Here is a 19,743-nt window from a genome sequence, read left to right on the forward strand (position 1 = left end):
CTATGAATGGAACCAAGGTTAAGGTCATGGGACAGAACTTCCAATGAGGGTAGCACATTGGCACAGCTGGCAGACCCACTGCCTTGAACGCCAGAGACAGAGTTCAATCTTGACCTTGGACAGTGCTCATGTGGTGTTGGCACATTTTGTCCATGACCATCAGTGCTCCAGTTTCCTCCTATATTCCAAAGATACTCTGGTTGGTAAGTTAATTGGCCACTGCAAATTGCCCCTTGTGTATAGATGGGGGGTAGAACCTGGGGGATATTGATGAGAATGTGGGGAAAATAAAATAATGAGAATCATATGTAAATGGGTTTTTGATCCTTAATATGGCCTCAGTGGGCATGCTGAATTCTCTCTAATTGTATGACTAAGCAGAACAATGAGGATTCTTCCTTGCTGTGATCAGCCGCTTGACAGATCTCTCATAAGCTAAGGCTGTATTCCCAATCTTTCCATCTATCTTGTTGCAGCACTTTGAAAACTGCACATCTCTCATGTTAAAGTGTGTAAAATAAAAATTGGGAACACTCTTCTCTTCAGCTCTACACTTGCATAGGAATATAAAACCCTTCCCTACACTCTTCAATGGGCTCTTCACACCACATAAACCATATTAAATTCAATTGCTTGATCAGTGCTGACTTATTTAATACATGAATAAGTGTAGAACTGCACCTGGAGGACTGTGTGCAGTATTGCTCTCCTTATTTAGGTATATTTGGCTTGAAGGTAGTGCAGGAAATATTTACCAGATTGATTTTGGGGTTATTTAAGGAATGATTGAGCAAATTGGGCCTATATTTTGGAGTTTAAGAAACAAGCGCTGATCTTATTAAAGCCAGCAAAATCCTGAAGGGACTCAACATGGTTAATAATATGAGGATGGTTTCCCTGACGTGGAAATCAAGGATAGAACACACAGACTCAGGATAAAGTATCCCTGTAAGATGAGGAAGAATTTCTTCTCTTGGGAGGGGTGAGAATTCACTATTCCAATAAATTATATCTAGCGTCATCAAATACATTTATGATTGAAAAAGAGGGATCTGCGAAAATCAAAGGTTGTAAATATGAGCTACAGGTCCACCACCAATCTTCCAGCACATTTGGTTCCAGAGCCTTGCTTGATTAATCATTTTGCTGGATCAACAGAGGTCACTGCCTCCGAGACAAGTCGAACGGTACTGGAACTATCAGCTCAGATCAAATAATAGCCACTTGAGTTGAGATATCAAAGAATGTTTACGGTCAGTAACCATGCAATTGAGAAAGCAGCAGGAAATGTGTGATTTCTTTCTTCAGACATTTTTCCTAATACCAATTACAGCTGAAATTAACCACTTCAGAGTGTGTATTAAAACTGAATAATCCTGATATTTATGCATAATGCAAATTTTTGTAGTCCGAATGTAACCGATCGTCATGTCATGAATTGAAGGCTCTTTATCACAGCAATTGCAGGTTTGACTGTGCTTGGACCTTCAACTGGCATAAGTGAAAGGTACTAATTTACAATATAGTGAAAATTCTTACCCTGGTCCGCAATATTTGCAAAAACTGAAGTCAGAGGTAAAGTTGGAGTCTTCAACAAACTTGCAGACCATGGATTGTTTCCATCTGATAAAGGCCTTGTCCTAATATTCAAAACAAATAGTATTTTGTTTCACCTTCAATGTCTAATTATTAAAGACATAGTGAAAAACGTTAGGAGCTTCCAGGTCTGATCACAAGACTTTACAACACAGTCATTCACACAGGTGGCAGACTAATTAAGAAAGATTGTCCAGGGTTGTCCAGCAATCACCATGCAAAGCACGTGTATGCTGCAGATTTTTGAAAAGTTTGTGGACTCATAACCATGAGCAGTGAATCTGGGTTCCAAGACACGTCACCCATTCACTCTCCAACTTTACAATAGAGCAGAGAGTAGATTTAATAGCTTGCAAAAACTCTAAAGTTCTCATTGGTCTCATATATGCTGAAAGTGTCTCACAGACACTTTCTGGACTTTTACCCAGTGGCCATTCCCACCAGAGCCCAATGAGCAGGCTGAGGCCATGATCCTCACCCAATACCAAATAAAGCTGCCACCACGCAAAAGGGTTTGTTGGGTGGAAACCATTTTTGATTAGGTTGAGTGTGAAGAGGCAGGACAGCGAGTGGGAGGAGCGTTAGAAAATAGCATGCCTGGGAAGACATACAAGTTGGTGTTGAAAATAGAGATAGTTGGCAATAGAGAAAAGAAGAATGTGTTCAGTTGAGGTACAATGGGGTGGGGTGGGAGAAGCAGGAACAGAATAATTTCAACATAAGTTCCCATTCCTGATCAGTATTCCAAAAAGTACATGAATATCAGGCACGGGCGTGTTTGAACACAAATGGAATACACTACATCGAAACAGCCAGTCAATTCTCAGACTAACCACGAGCACAAAAGCTTGAGGGCTATCACTGGGCCCTACAACAAGGATGAACAGGGGAAATGCCCATCTTCCAGCACTCACCTTTCCTCACAACTGGCCCGCTCCTTGGTTTGCATAGAACTAGGTCCCCAGGTTCGCCCTTTCTTCTTGCAAGTTTTCTGTACCTCTTCATCATAATCTTCCTGACGGTAAACTGTGCTTTTACCCCACGTTCTATTGCTCTCATCAAGAGTAACTGCACACAAAAAGAATCAGAAACTTGAAATGCATTTCAAGTAACTTAAGAGAAGGTAGATGTTTCTCCCTGTACAATTCCAGAAATCTTCAGCTAAATTTTAAATCAAAAGCACAGGCAACCAGACACCAAAGAAAGCAACATTTAAAACCACAAAAGCCCAGCAGAGAATACCCTAAAAGGATAATAATGTTTGCTTTGGCATTTGCTAATTAGACTCAAAAGCCAAAGTGAAACAGCAAAATTCCAGCAAGAAGCCAGCGGGTAAAAAGAGCAGAACCTGCTGGATAGAGAAAAAGATGGACGACTGTCAAATGAAAGAGGTCTGACAACAGGCAGATTTAATCTTAAATGCACTGCTCAGTGGTGGCTGCCTAGACTTGGCCTGTCAAAATATGAAAGCAATCACTTCAAAAGAGGTGCAGTCAAGGATGAAGTTCAATTCATTCATCTTGTATTAACTTTCAGCATGGATCTAATTGCACTTTGATTAACCTCAGTGCTTTTCATCTCCGTTACCTCGCATGGTAGATCATTCCCAACTTTCATCACTCTGTAAGGGCAATGGAGAAAAAGGCTGCCCATAATTGATCTCTTAAAATAATCAAACATCATAAAGTACTGTAGAATAAACCAAGGGAGGAATTCAACCATTAAGCCTTTAATCATTAATACTGACGAGATCTTGTGCTACTTATTCTCCGAGAATTATTTCTACTTATTTTGGAAGTTAAAGCTGGGAGTGTTTTGTGTTCAATTGTCAACATTACCAGTGTTCAAAGCAAACCTGTAAGAAAGGGGACATTTCGACTACTCTTTGTAAATAGTAATAGGGAAAGAGGCAACGCAGGTTAGATTTACTGTCAGTTCATACTTTAGCCAAATGAACAAAGATCCAAAATCAAAGAGCTGGCCAGAAAATGTAAGGGTCACCACTGAACGGCACACAAGAGCAAGTAGATGATTCATTGCCTGATGATTTAACTAAAAATCTTGCCTTTTGTCTTAACCCTACTTTGGGATTTGCTTGTACATTCACTTGCGATATCCACCTCCTGCTGGTAAACATATATGTTGTTGCGAAAGGCGTTTGAATTGGCAGCATCAGCTTTGCAGCTCACTAAAGAGAACAAAAACAGGAGGGTGGGGAGGGGGAAAGCTGCTGTTTTCGTTACAGTTGACTGCCAAGCTTTGTGCTTGAGAAAAGGCAGTTTGTAAGTTGGAGGTACAGGAACTTGCTTGTATAAAACATTTAATACAATTAATATCAGCATTCTCATTACTTTGCACCACTTTGAGCTGGAAATTGTGTCCCTTTTCCTAAAAGTCCAGAATCTGGCTCACAGTATCTCCAGCAGTTCTGTTATGTCTTCAGTCTGTTTAGATCAAACATTCCAGGGAATGCAGATACTCAATTTTGGGAGCTTGACAAAATTGGCATTCTCCGACAAGGAGTCAGAATCCTTAAAATACTGATTCAATTTCCCCGACATTCTGGTGCTGGTGGGTCTCCACCAGATTTGAGATGAATTCAAATCAGCAGCAATGAACAAGAAATTCCCAATCTATATGTGCAAGTGGTACATTTAGCCAGCATTAGTTTGCAGAGTGCATCAGAATAAATAGTCTGTCTAGAGTGGAAATGGGGCAATTCTATTTATTTTTCTGTATGTCTACTGCTTGGGGCTCTTCGTCAGTGCCAAAGATGCAATGTTATTTATGACATTGCATGCCGATTTGGCAACAGATTCACAAGTTTTTCCATTCTAATTTATTTCAGTAAAAACTATGTAAAGGAAATTGGAAAAAAAAGGACAGTAAATACACAATAATGTAGCATCAATCACCTGGAAGATTTTCAGTCCAAAATTAGGTGATACCAAAAGGACACGAAAGAGAGGTTACCAATCAGAAGTAACATGAGCTTTTCAGTCATGGAAGGTTAAACCAAAGCATTTTTAAAACCAAGCAATAGAATTACACTGCTATTTTAAAAACAAAACTGATCCCAACTCATTAGGCTATTTTTTTTTTTTTAGGGGGATGGAGAAAGACACAAATGAACAAAAATCTCTACTTGGGTCCTTTTGGAAAGGTCAAGACAGACACTAAAAATGCAAGAAAGTGGAAAATATTCTGACAATATAACCAACACAGAAATTCACTCAATCTTAGGATAATTTTTTTCTCTCTCATGAAGGGAGATAATAAGGCTCCTTAAAGATCAACAAGATCACCTATGCTTGGAGATTCAGGAGATGGACGAGATGTTAAACAAATATTTCCCATCTCTATTCACCAGGGAGAAATATATGGATGCTAAAGAACAGAGGAAGGTTAATAGTGAAGTCTAAAGAAAGTCCACATTCCAGAAGTAGTCTTAAAATGAAGGTAAATAAGTCCCAAGGACCAGATCAAGTATGGGATCTTGTGGGAAACTAGAGGAAAGGTTGGAGGATCCTCGGGAAGAGATATTTGTATAATCGATAACCACGAGTTTGGTGGCAGAAGATTGGAGATTGGTTAATGTTGTGCCTCCATTTGAGAAAGATTACAAGGAGTGCCTGGAAACTACATGTCAGTGAGCCTACCATCAGTGGTGGGTGAATTGTTGGAGGTAATTCTGTGAGATTGGATCTACATGCATTTGGAAAGGCAAGGACTGATAAGGAATAATCACCATGGGTTTGTGTATGCAAAATGTCTCACAAATTTGATGTGTTTTTTTGAAGAGGTGATCAAGACCGATGAGTGTAGTCTGGTAGACACTGCCAACATGAACTTTACCAAGGTACCACACAGTAAGCTGGTCTATAAGTTTAAATCACATGGAATCCAGGGCAAGACAACCAAAGGATGGAAATTGGCTTGAAGGTGAGACAGGGGGTTTTGGGAGAAGATTGCTTTTCAGACTGAAGACTTGTAATAAGTGGAGTTATTGGTGCTGGCAATACTGTTCTTCGTTTATATTAACTTTGGATAAGAATGTAGATGTAATTACTTGTAAGTTTGCAGATGACACTAAAATTAACGGTATAGTGAACAGTGAAGATGGTTGCCCAAGATTACAAAGGGATGAAATTGACAACACATGTAGAAAGGATGGTGATAGGAAACATTTGGGCCAGGTGCAGGCATTTGCAACCAAGCTAAGTTAGACAACTTGGTTGGCATGGATGAGTGGGGCCGAAGTGCCTGTTTCCATGCTGTATGCTTGGAGCTGTTTCCATGCTGTAGGGCTCTAACTCTAAATATAGAAAAGTTAATTAAAGTGAACAAAAAGGAAACATATTGTCTTCAATAACATTTTACTCAGTTTGCCAAGTACTATGAAACAGTTAAACTGCACAGGGTTAGATAAGATGAAACAGCACTTACGCTGTATAGCTCTGAGCCGTGGGATGATGGTTGGGCTACTTGGCGGACTGCAGCTGTTGCCATTCAAACTTTTCCGCTTGTCAAGAGTTGGAGAGGCCTGAACGGTGATCTTGTGCTGAAAATCTGTCGATTTGAAATTAGCCAAAATGTCACAGGATGCCCAAAACAAGGTTCACCCATCACAATTAGAAATCAGAATCACAATATCAGGAAAATTAAATGACTAAAGACGGTATCCACGCCCAGTCAGTATCGGATAGAATTGTGTAGGAAAGAACTGCAGATGCTGGTTTAAATCGAAGGTCGACACAAAATGCTGGAGTAACTCAGCGGGACAGGCAGCATTTCCAGAGAGAAGGAATGGGTGACGTTTCGGGTCGAGACCCTTCTTCAGACTGATAGAATTGAAGAGAATAGACAGTCGGATAGAATTGGCTAAGTTTAAACAACATAGTCCATAAGTAACCTAGTAGCACGGTACCTGATGTGATACGTAAGTAAACATAGGGTGAAGAAATTGTATTCACTGGAATTTAGAAGGATGAAAGGGGATCTTATAGAAACATATAAAATTCCTAAGGGATTGGACAGGCTAGATGCGGGGGAAATGTTCCCGATGTTGGGGGAGTCCAGCACCAGGGGTCACAGTTTAAGAATAAGGGACTTTAAGAATTTAGGACTGAGATGAGGAAAAACTTTTTCACCCAGAGTTGTGAATCTGTGGAATTCTCTGCCACAGAAGGCAGTGGAGACCAATTCACTGGACGTTTGCAAGAGAGAATTAGATTTACCTCTTCGGGTTAACGGAATCAAGAGATATGGGGAAAAAGCAGGAACGGGGTACTGATTTTGGATGATCAGCAAGCTCGAAGGGCCAAATGGACTACTCCTGCACCTATTTTCTATGATTCTATGTTTCTATGTAAATTGGTACCGTTGAAAAGTAAATGTTGAAAAATTTGAAAGCAGCATATAATAGCCATTATTTAGAACCCAATTTTTAAATTCATAATCTGGAACTGAGGCTTGATGCAAGAATGAAATGGCACCAAATATAACGACAAAACATGGATCATGTTTGAATCAGAATGCAGCGACATTAATGGACCCACACAATGGAAACATGGAAAACCATTTGAACTCAATATTAAAAAATGTCAATTGATGCATCGCTAATGGTACCACTGGAGAGTGACGTGCATTGATGGAGGCAGCCCAAATAAATACAGCCAAAAAGAAATGGAAAATAGAAATTGTGGCTTTAGATCTTGAAACAATAAATTACATGTCCATCAAATTTAAAATGTAAAAAGCGCCAAATTTTTACTGCACCTTTCACAATCTTATGCATTTCAATGCAAGTCAACAGCTCATGAAATAATTTTTGTGGGATAAAAAACATCTACATTCTCTGTATGCTAGTCATGCAATCTAACATTTAAAAATATACTTTTTCACTTAAACATTAAAGACATTTTTCGTAAGACAATTTCCAGTTTAGTTTGTGATTATAACCCTAGTGCACACCAAGAGACCTTGGGTTCTAGCTCCGTACCTGAAGGCAAACTGATTCGGTTTCCATCTTTTAGCTTTAGGCGATTTTTCCTGAACTTGCCTTTTCTTTTCTTCACTTTTGGTTTCTCTTGGTTCATCTGGAAAATGAGAATGTTCAGCTCACGCTCCAGTACATCGATTTCCCGTTCTGCCAACTGCTGCTCCCGGCGTTTCAGCAGCTCCTCGTGGGACTTCTGCTGTAACTCAGCCCTGGTCAGCTCCTCCTCTCGTGACCGCAACTCCTATCAACCATAGTAGGACAAAGCTAGAGGCATAACTTCCAAATCTGCAACGGTCATTTCAACTGCTTTGAACATGGTGATTAAAAACCCAGAATGCAAATTCCAACCCTGTGGATTTCAGTTAGGCCTTTGACAATGTCCCACATGGAAGGTTAATGTTAGAGCCCACAAAATCCAGGCCAATTGGATCCAAAGTCGGCTTGGTAATAGGAAACAAAGGGTGATGGTGGAGGGTTCTTTCTGTGATTGGAAGCCCGGGATCAGTGCTCCAACCAATGTGGTTTATATATACTTTAACGATTTGGATATGTGAAAATATAATTAGTAAGTGTATACGATGTCATGAAAATTGGTTAACTTATTGGTAACGAGGTTAGCTGGTAAGTTGGATGGATCAATGGCAAATGGAATTTAATCGTTTTACATGCAAGGTGATGTGTTTTGGGAAGTCTAATTAAGGTAGGGCTCAATGGAGTATTGATAATCAGTGGAAGTTTGATGTACAAGTTCATAGATCCCCAAAGGTAGTACCACGAGTTGATAAGGCAGCACACAGGATGCTGGTCTTAATTCACCAGGGCACAGAATATAACAGCGTGGAACTTCAGAGTATAAATTTGTAAAACCATTGTTGGGCCACAGCTGGAGTACTGCATACATTTCTGGTCCCACAATAGGAAGGATGTTAATACACTGGAAAGGACGCATGGGAGATTTAACAAGATGTGGCCTAGGTCAGTTATGAGAAGTAAGTCGGTAGGCTGGGTCTATTTTCCTTGTAGTGCAGGAGGTGAAGGGGGAACCTGACAGATGTAAAAAGTTATGATGGGCATGGAAAGGGTTGATAGTAAGAAATATTTTCTCTTAATGCAGATGTTCAAAAACAGAGCACGTAAGATGGGATGCAAGAGTAAGAGGGGATCTGAGGAGATTTCTTTTCACCCAGAGAGCAGTTGCAATCTGGAAAACGAGCTGAGAAAATGACAATGATTAGTACTCTCACATTTCAAAAGTATTTGATTAACTACTTGAATTGCCAAGACTTTAGACTTTAGAGATACAGCGTGGAAGCAGACCTTTCAGCCCACTTCGACCAGTGATCACCCTGTACACTAACACTATCCTGCAATATGGGGCCAATTTACAGTTAACAGAAGCCAATTAACCTACAAACCAGTACGTCTTTGGAGTGTGGGAGGAAACTGGAGTAGCAGGAGGAAACCCACGTGGTCACAGGGAGAACGTATAAACTCCGTACAGTCAGCATCTGTGGTCAGGATCGAACCCGGTCTCTGGCACTGTAAGGCAGCAACTCCAGTGTGTCGCCCTAAGGCATGAACGCTACGGACTAAGTGCTGGTAAATGGGATTACTCGGCATGTGATGGTCAACATGAACATACAATTCATTGAAGAAAGTATATAGAGCAGATTGAATATTATTATTACAATCCTGTTACAATTAAATTAGATAGCTTTTATAAGCCCACTGACAGGTAGAGGCTGAGAATTCATCATGAACGATAAATTATAAACTTGGCACAGGTGGGATTAAAGGAAGGTTCAATAGATGAAGAGCAGAGTTGCAGGAGGCTACTTGAATGTGGAGCTTAAGCAGCCGAAACCATGGTCACCAACACAAGATAAAAGGGATGAAGTGAATCGAGTACATTCTGGGGAGAAAATATTTCAAAAACCGGAGGCACCAAGGTAGGAGTGGTTTCATTGGTTAGCAAAATCAGGGTAATCTTTCGCAAGATGAAAATCTTAGTAAATGCAACATGGGCAAAGAATGGGAGGAAGAAAATAATGCCATATTTACAACTGTCATAAGCAATAAAAAACAAAATGTATCAATAAATGTGCTCAGTACCCTCATATATGATACGTTATCAATAGAATTAAATTTGTCAAAATAAAAAACCTTCAGTCCTAACTGAATGTATCAACGTGTTGTAACTTTACAAATGATACATGTAATCAATTGAGTTAAATTTGCCCAAGTAGTAATGGGACTTGCATCACATGCCACTCCCATGGCTCAAGGCATTCTCTCCAGATACAAGCAATTTTGAAAACAAAGTAACTCTCGAGATCCTGGTGACTAAAAATCTACCATTGGCGGTGCAATTCAGTCTTAAGTACCAGACATTCTGCAAGCTAAATCTTCCCTTTGGGTAACAATGCAAGGATTTCACCCACCTACACTCAAACAACGGACATTTATTTCCAGCATCTCAATCAACGGGAAGTCTGCTTTCAAGTACAACTTCAATACATTAAATATACCGAAGGTGAAAATTTACTCCAGATTCTCTTGTCAATGTTTTGTTTAAAGAACAAACAGACTGGTTCTCATTTTTTTGGGGGGGGGGGGGGGAAGGCTGAGGCGAGACTAATGGAGATCTTACAAATTCTAAGATTTGGTTATAGGTCAAGAGTGATGTCCCAGATAGAACAATTAAATTTTTACTTGCAGCAGTACAACAGAATAGGTAAACAGTACTAGGTAAACAATATAATAAATGAGAAAAAAAAGTGCAGGTGTGTGTGTGGACACATACATACACATAAAAACAAACAATAGTGCAAAAATACAAAACCAATGCCAAATATAATCTATGTGGTTTATATTTACACATATACACACATATATATATATATATATATACACACACACACACACATATATATATATATATATATATATATATACACACACACATATATATATATATATATATATATATATATATATATATATATATACACAAATACATACACTGATCAGCCAAAACATTATGACCACTGATAGGCGAAGTGAATAACATTGATTATCTTGTTACAATGGCACCTGTCAAGGGGTGGGATATATTACGCAGCAAGTAAACAGTCAATTCTTGAAGTTGATGTGTTGGATGCAGGAGAAATGGGCAGGAGTAAAGAGCTGAGCGATTTTGACAAGGGCCAAATTGTTATGGCCAGACGACTGGGTCAGAGCATCTCTGAAAAGGCAAGGCTTGTGGGGTGCTCCCGGTCAGCAGTGGTGAGAACCTACCAACAGTGGTCCAAGGAGGGACAAACTACAAACTGGCGACAGGGTGTTGGGCACCCAAGGCTCATCGATGCGCGAGGGCAACGAAGGCTTTCCTGTCTGGTCCGAACCGACAGAAGGTCTACTGAGGCACAAGTCACAGAAATATTTAATGGTGGTCACGGGAGGAATGTGTCACAATACACAGTGCAACGCACCCTGCTGCGTATGGGGCTGCATACGGAGGACCAACAGCATATTAGGCAGGTGGTCATAATGTTTTGGCTCATCGGGTCATAACGTTTTGGCTGATCGGTGGTGTATACACACACACATATATATATATAAATAAAATATATAAATAAATCAATACGCTTGTCGACCAGCAGGCTTTTAATTTTTTGTCATTGATGCTATTGAAGGAGAAATGTTGGGAAGGACAGGGAACAAACGTCATTGGTCTTTCTTACATTAAGAATGGGGTTTCTTAAATATGAACTCTGTGGAACAGAGAGTCATTCAGACTCCCAATTTTTTTAAAAACTATTACTTTCAAAAGTAATAAACTGGACTCACTTTTTCCTTTGTCCTTAGTTCATTAAACATCTGCTGTATTTCCATCTTCCAATCATCCTGCATGGAATGAAATGACTCCTGGGGCATATCAGTTATGACTGTCGACTCGATAGCAGTGAGCTGTTCCAAAATGGTAGCAAAAGATGGACGGATATGAGGATCCTGGTCCCAGCACTCTGAAATGTGCAACAGGTTTATTAACAAATCCTCATCCCACCCCACCAATTTTTATTTTTACATTTTCCTGAAAGCGCAACAGTTCTTGGAATTAAAACGAAAAATACTTGGGTGAGGCAGCATCTATGGAGAATGAAAGTGTTAACATTTAAGGTTGACGTTTCATCACAATTGTGGTGCATTAAAATGTTAACTGTTTCTTGTAGTCCAGCATTTTGATTTATTTAAGGTTTCCAGATTTCTGGAATCTGTTGCATTGATATCTTGCACCTTTAGCACAGTTGTGCACTGATGTCGTATTTATTTTTTTGACTTTTTACTATCTTGCAGAATTTATGTATAATTGATCTTTTTGTGTGTTTGTCTGAGTCAATATGCCCGTGATGCTGCTGCAAGCAAGATTTTCAAACTTTAATTTTGAAGTTAGTTCGTCAGGTAAATACAGTCCTTCAAGTCGACCATTTTAAAAGCTTTCAGCAGGTATAATTCTATTCTAACTGAACTTTCATTGCAATCATTTGAACATTTGGGACCCATACTATTACAAGTAGGAAACAGATTACCAGCAGATATTTCTTCTTCACGTCTAGCCACTATGCAGCTTCAGTTTGGAATGCGCAATATTCACTGACTGGTCTAAGCTACCTGATCATTGCTTTGAATCCCAGTCCCTGTAGATGAAGTAGAAAAGAGAAGCTGAGCTCAACTCTGAATCCCTCCAGCCAGTCTTCGAGCCGCTTGCATGCAATATCAAGCAAAAGGACACGCAATGCTTCAAGAGGACACCCCCACCCAGGCCCCATACTTGAACAGCCTGTTGTTTTACATCACTTATAAATGATGGCCGCTTGAACAAAGAGGAACGGTTTCCCCACCTGGAAAGCTGCATACCAGTAAGAACTCATTCTGCTCAGATGCCAAGTGAGCAACTATATTACAGTTGCACACTTGCATGCAAAACTCAAATGAGTCACAAAGACTAAAACCAAATAAAAGCTTTGTCAGAATTACTGTAAAAAGCTGCATTCATATGCTTGATGCCATGCAGCATTATAATGCCCACTCATTTTGTAATTTTTAAATTATTCTAAAAAGTGGGCACATTGTTTTTTTTAGTTAAGCGATTATGAGGAGGATCAGTGACAAACATCATCGGGAATGAAGACAACTACATCTATGAACAGAAAAATACTAGAATATTCTCACAAACGAGAGCAATGTTTTTAAAAGGTGACTGGCTCAGAGAACCCTGTGTCCATCATAGACTCTCACCATACAATCATAGTTCATTGACTCCAATTGTGCTGCCATTTCTTGGCAAAGGTTACTTATATACTTGCCAAGATTGATAATTCAGCTGCTCTCCTGCCTTACAGAGTGCCCACCAGCATGATTCCAGGTATTGTAGACAAGGCACATTTATTGCCAACAAGCAAAATAAGCCTTTTCAATACTGAATAAAAACAGACTTTGAAGTAAGCAGCTCTTATATATATCATCGATTCTTTTTCATCCTTTTGCGTCAGTAAATAAATGGCAATCAACCTGCAACGTAGGCCATTGCACAGTTCATACAAAAAGGTCTTTGTTAAGGAAGTGAAAGCATAAGGAATGAGATCATCACAGACGTGTTAAAAGAAGAAACACTTGCAATTTGATGGTACCTCTCGTGGCCTTGGGTCCTCTCAAGACAATCTTATAATTATGTATTGTAATATGTCCTTGGACCTTAGAAGGACAGTATGGTAACCATCGATCACCCTGTACACTAACACTATTCTACACACTAGGGGCAATTTAACAATTTTACCGATGCCAATTAACCTATAAACCTATGTGTGGAGGAAACAGGAGCACCCAGAGAAAGTCCATGCGGTCTCAGGAAGAACGAACAAATAGCACCCATAGCCAAGATCAAACCCGGGTCCCTGGCAACTCTATCACTACACCACTATGGTGCGGCTGCGACTCGCCTTCGGAGGCTTCGGCCGCGGGCCCTGTGGACGTCTGGAGCTCGCAGGTCCCTGGGAGGGGGCTGACTTCGGGAGCTCCAGCAGCGGCAGCGTCTTCGTCCGCCCCGAATCGCGGGGCTTGGGTCGGCCCGCTGCAGACCTTTCACTGTCTGGTGCGGCTGGAATAGTCCAAGGGATTTTCCACCGCCCGGCGGGGGCTTCAATGTTGGGAGCCCCGACGTGGCAAGTTCGACTGCCTGACTGCGGCAGAAGACGGCGGGGAAGAGAAAGACATTCAAGTCTTCTATCACAGTGAGGAGGTGACTGGCGGAGACTCACTGTGATGGATGTTTTTTGATTTATGTTGGTTTTGTGTTTGTGTGTTTTATTGCTTTCTTTTTTATTGCCTCTCATTGTTGACTGTGGGTAACGTAATTTTGTCCAAAAACATGTTTTTGGATGACAATAAAGGCTATTCTATTCTATGCCATGCCAAAGTGTGGTGGCCTATGAGGAAAGCAAGCTCCCACTAACAGCAATGCAAATTATTTGATGTTCAAGGGATGAAGTATTCAAAACAGGTGGTTTCTTCAAAAGAATACATGGGAATTGCTCACATCAGCCTAAAGGGACAATGGGGCTGGAATTTAGTATTTCACACAACACAGCTGTCAATGCAACACTCCCTCAATCCTGCACTGGCATGTCACTGTACATATTCTATCTATGTTCAAATCCCTAGTGTGGGATGTGAAACTAGAGATGAGGCCACAATACTTAAAACTTCTTACATTGAATGAAATTCTTTGTTCACATGACATTCAGTGCAAACAATATACATGGTAATGAAAGATATGACAAATTCAAAATAAGTTCAGTCTAGTTCAATCTGAAGTAGCGCAAAAAAAATAATTAAATGCAGTAATGGGATAACAGGGCCAGGCAGCGCTTAGTCAACCTTGCTTCCTCTTTGATTGTTTGGCAACCAAATATTGGATTCAGTTGTCATAGAACTTGAACACATTGTTACTTCACTGCAGCTTGAAACAACTCACACATTGTGAATGTGCAATTAACAACTAAAATGGAGAGCAATGATGAAAAGAAAATCTGGCAAATTTCACTCATTGATCAAAGTGACTGACCTTCAATAATTCACAAAATTAAACATTAATCAGTGGCATAAGCTTTGAGTTAATTTTACAGAACAATCTGCTTACCTTCCATTAGTTTGGTGAAAGGTTCAGGACACGTAGACGGAATAGGAAGAGTTAGTTTGTTGACAGCTACTCCATAAGCCACTGCAAGGCCATCAATCCCACGATAAGGTACCTCTCCTGTCAACAGCTCCCAGAGCAACACACCATAGCTGCACAAGGAAAGAGAGGAGATATCAAAACTATTATCAATAGGAATACGGGAACTGAAGGAGGCCATTCAACCCTTTTAACCTGTTCAATTATGTTTTGAGGACATCCATGAAGCCTTTTCTTTTCCCCCTTAGCTCTTGGAAATTGCTCGCCTTTACTGAGCTTGTTTCTGGAGTCTTGTGTCTGACATGAAAGAGTTGGGATCTGCTCATCTCAACTAGTTGTGTGTGATCAGGGCCAGGGTGTTGGGAAATGTTAATCTGAAAGAGGATACTAACATAGGTTTGTTATCTTGCAATTAGATTTGGAAGATTTCAGACAGCATCAATGGTACCTCTTAAGTACCTTGAGGCTCCTCATATTTCTTATTTCTTTATGCCTCGATGAAGAGCAAACAAATCATCAAATCCATGCCAGCTCTCAGCCATTAATACACATTTCCTTATAATCCATTCTCTTTCAGATGTCAATGAACTCACCACCACAACCCTCACTCCTCATTCAAATGACCTATAACCCACCTACATTAAAGGATATTATGTTTATAATAGCTAATCAATCTACCAAACAAGTCGTTGGGATATGGAAGGAAGCGGAATTGGATCAGATCACAAGGAGAATATGCAAACTTCACACAGTCAGCACCATCAGGCATTATGTTGAACATATTTTCCACAGGCAGCCAAAGACAGTCGCATTGCAGTAAAAGCAGCAGTGAATTCACTCACCAATGCTTCAATTATTATTTCTCCTCTATATTTACTGAGGAGAAAGACAGGAGGACGGAGGAACTTGGGGCAGTCAATGGAAGTGGCTTGAGAGTAGTCAGTGTTACGGACGAAGAGGTGCTGAAGGTACTATCATGTATGAAGGTAGACAAATCTCCAGCGCCTGATCAGATATATCTGAGGACATTATGGGAAACTAGAGAGGAAATTGCGGGAGCCCTGGTTGAAATTTATGAGTCATCTTTAAATACAGGAGAGGCGACGGAAGACTGGAAGGTGGCAAATGTTGTGCCTCTATTCAAGAAGGGCTGCAGAGAAAATGCAGGGAACTATAGACCAGTGAGTTAAACATCTGTAGTCGGAAAGTTACCAGAGAGTATTCTGAGGAATAGGATATACCGCCATTTAGATGGACAAGGGCTTATTAGGGATAGTCAGCATGGTTTTGTACGTGGGAGGTCTTGTCTCACAAATCTGATTGTGTTTTTTGAAGACATGACCAAAAAGGTTGATGACAGCAGAGTTGTAGATGTTATGGACTTCAGCAAAGCATTCAACCAGGTTTCGCATGGAAGGCTGCTCTGGAAGGTTAGATTGCATGGGATCCAAGGAGAGATAGCTGAATGGATACAAAATTAGCTTCATGGAAGGAAGCAGAGGGTGATGGCGTAAGTTTGCTTCTCGAATTGGAGGCCTGTGACGATGGAGGCCTGTGACGAGTGGTGTGCCTCAGGGTTCGGTCCTGGGCCCGTTACTGTTTGTCATCTACATCAATGATTTGGATGAGAACATACATGGCAATATTAACAAGTTTGCTGATAATACAAAACTGGGTAGATAGTGAAGATGGTTGTGAAAAATTGCAGCAGGATCTTGATCGATTGGCCAGGTGGGCTGAGGAATGGTTGATGGAATTTAATACAAAAATGTGAGGTTTTGCATGTTGGGAAGTCTAACATGGGCAGGACCTACACAGTGAATGGCAGGACTCTTGTGGAGTGTTGTAGAGCAGAGGGATCTAAGAGTGCAGGTGCATGGTTCCTTGAAGATGGAATCACAAGTAGATAGGGTAGTCAGAGTATTGAGTCTTGATGTTGGGAGGTCATGTTGCAGTTGTATGAGGCATTGGAGAGGCTGCAATTAGAGTATTGTCTTCAGTTCTGGGCACCATGTTATAGTAAAGGTGTTATCAAGCTGGAAAGGGTACAGAAAAAAATTACAAGGATGTTGCCAGGACTAGAAGGTCTGAGCTATAGGGAGAGGTTGAGGAGGTTGAGACTCAATTCCTTGGAGCGCAGGAGGATGAGGGGTGATCTTATCGAGGCGTATAAAATCATGAGAAGAATAGATTGGGTAGATGCCTCGTGTAGGTGAATCGAGGACCAGATGACATAGGTTTAAGGTAAAGGGGAAAGGATTTAATGGAGTAACTTTTTCACACAATAGTGGAGGGTGTATGGAACAAGCTGCCAGAGGAGGTATAAGAAGATAACTGCAGATGCTGGTACAAATCGAAGGTTTTTATTCACAAAATGCTGCAGTAACTCAGCAGGTCAGGCAGCATCTCGGGAGAGAAGGAATGGGTGACGTTTCGGGTCGAGACCCTTCTTCAGACTGCCAGAGGAGGTAGTTGAGGCTGGGACTTTTCCAACATTTAAGAAACAGTTAGACAGGTACATGGATCAGGCAGGTTTGGAGGGATATGGATGAAACGCGGGCAAGTGGGACTAATGTAACTGGGACTTGTTGGCCGATGTGGGCAATTTGGGCCGAAGGGCCTGTTTCCATGCTGTTCACTCTGACTCCATGACTCTGTGACTTACAGAGGGGGAGGATGGCGTCTAAGGGAGAAAGCGGGTTGGAGAAGAGAAATTTAGGGTAAAGGAAAAACCAAGCATAGAAAATATCTATCCAATACTGTTTGAATAACTTTTACTTTCTAAACTCTGGGGGATATAAACAAAGTTCAGGTAACGTCTGCTGAAGATCTAATCCAAGCATTTTGGTACCGAGGGTTGAACCTTATTTAAGTACTAATATGTCCTTCCCAAGGAATTACTGACTATGTCTGCCAAATGGGAGCCACAGAATGGGAAGTGGAATGCAAAGAGATGCTGTGTGAAAGAGTGCTTCAGCACTAATACTTTCATATCGCAGCGGTAGAGTTGCTGCTTTACAGCGAATGCAGCGCCGGAGACTCAGGTTCGATCCTGACTACGGGTGCTGCACTGTAAGGAGTTTGTACGTTCTCCCCGTGACCTGCGTGGGTTTTCTCCGAGATCTTCGGTTTCCTCCCACACTCCAAAGATGTACAGGTATGTAGGTTAATTGGCTGGGTAAATGTAAAAATTGTCCCTAGTGGGTGTAGGATAGTGTTAATGTACGGGGATCACTGGGCGGCACGGACTTGGAGGGCCGAAAAGGCCTGTTTCCGGCTGTAGATATATGATATGATATGATATGATCACAGAAGGGAAATATCTCAAAAAACTGTTCACCAAAATAACTTTCTTAAAAGCACTTTACAATTGAAGCACAATAACCCATAGTGCAGTATTAATTCCAGGTCTTGCCTACCTCCAGACATCACTGCCTTTGGAAAACAAGGAAGATTTGATAACCTCTGGTGCCATCCAAGCATAGGTTCCTGCAGCACTCATTTTAGTTGTTTTATGCCACTCCCTGGCCAAGCCAAAATCCGTGATCTTCAGTGTTTTGTTAGCTATGTCATCGTTGTCAATCTTCTCGAATAACAAAACTAGGGTGATAAGGGGAGTGGAAAGAGAGAGAAAAAGCAATTTAAGCATACTCTTCTAAATGATAATCTAATCGATTCCATTTCACAATTCAAAATTTACACAACCTGCCCACACTATCCTAAACAGCATTGATTTGGAGAGATACAAATGAAAAGGAAGCATAATTGATATTAGCTCAGAAATGAAACATGAATAACTCCAGCAAATGCTCGGATATGGATCAACCTGTGTTCCACAAAGCAATGCAACAAGTCACTTCTGTGTGGAATCACTTGGGCTCAATATATTTCCAGAATGATGACAAATTCTTTAAACAGGGCACAGCTCTTTGGAGAGAAAAAAGGGATAATATAATTTCATTTTGCAGTTCAACCCAAGTGCCAAGTCCACAATGTTCTGATGAGATTGAACGGAAATATTAGCTTTGTGTCTCTAACCACAGATGCTGCCTGATCTGCAGAGTATTAATGGGATTTTGTTTTTATTTTAACAATTTCCATCAACTACAGCTTTTTGTTTTTCGAGTTTTCTCATTCCTTACCTAAGAATCTCCCTTCAACCCATAAAATATCAGCATTGGAGGACATCAGTACCACTGGTGCATCCGATGCTTGTGGTTCATTTCAGATTGCTAGGACACAACGTCATAGTTAGGCTGACATTCTAATATGATCCTAAGAGTATGCTTCACTGTTGGAAATACCTCACCCACCAAATAGTCAAGCTGACCAATGACATCGAAGACAGTTTCGAAAAGGGTCACAAGGCGGGCATCACACTGGTGGCCCTCACCGCCGCTTATGATACTGTGTGGCACCAGGGCTTGATCTTGAAGCTCCTCCGAACCATCCCTGACCGTCATTTAGTGCGGCTCCTTGCCAACATCCTTGCGAACCGCAGTTTTGTACTCAAGACCAGCGACGGGCAATCTAGCCGACTGCGACGCCTAAGAAACGGAGTCCCCCAAGGCTCGGTACTGGCCCCCATGCTCTTCAACCTCTATATCAGCGATCTGCCACGCACGACCTCACGCCAGTATGGATACGCACATGACTTGGCCCTACTGCACTCGGACAAGAGTAGGTCAAATGTTGTGGATGTGCTCTCGGTGGATATGGAACTTGTCGCGGGCAACCTTAAGACCTAGAGACTAAAACTGAGTATGGCAAAAACCACCACAACGGCCTTTCACCTGAACAACAAGGAAGTTCAATGCCAGCTAACCATCACCCTCAATGGGTCACCCCTACCCTACAACCCATTTCCTACATATCTCGGGATGAAACTAGATCGGCAGCTGACCTACAAGCA

The 19,743-nt window shown here is 41.0% G+C and overlaps 1 protein-coding gene across 1 annotated transcript in view; it reads right to left on the reverse strand.

Annotated features, from left to right (window-relative positions):
• Positions 1–19,743, reverse strand: part of LOC144596713 (mitogen-activated protein kinase kinase kinase 21-like) — a 90,441-nt gene that overhangs the window by 9,340 nt on the left and 61,358 nt on the right. Inside the window, exons 2-8 of the mRNA XM_078405430.1 lie at positions 18,251–18,431; positions 14,796–14,944; positions 11,447–11,622; positions 7,598–7,838; positions 6,043–6,165; positions 2,511–2,664; positions 1,540–1,640 (exon numbers count right to left, since the gene is read on the reverse strand). Of these exons, the coding sequence (XP_078261556.1) occupies positions 1,540–1,640; positions 2,511–2,664; positions 6,043–6,165; positions 7,598–7,838; positions 11,447–11,622; positions 14,796–14,944; positions 18,251–18,431 (1,125 nt within the window). The remainder of the gene's footprint in view (positions 1–1,539; positions 1,641–2,510; positions 2,665–6,042; positions 6,166–7,597; positions 7,839–11,446; positions 11,623–14,795; positions 14,945–18,250; positions 18,432–19,743) is intronic.

Source organism: Rhinoraja longicauda, chromosome 9 (assembly GCF_053455715.1).
Source record: "Rhinoraja longicauda isolate Sanriku21f chromosome 9, sRhiLon1.1, whole genome shotgun sequence".
NCBI classification, from domain to species: Eukaryota; Metazoa; Chordata; class Chondrichthyes; order Rajiformes; family Arhynchobatidae; genus Rhinoraja; species Rhinoraja longicauda.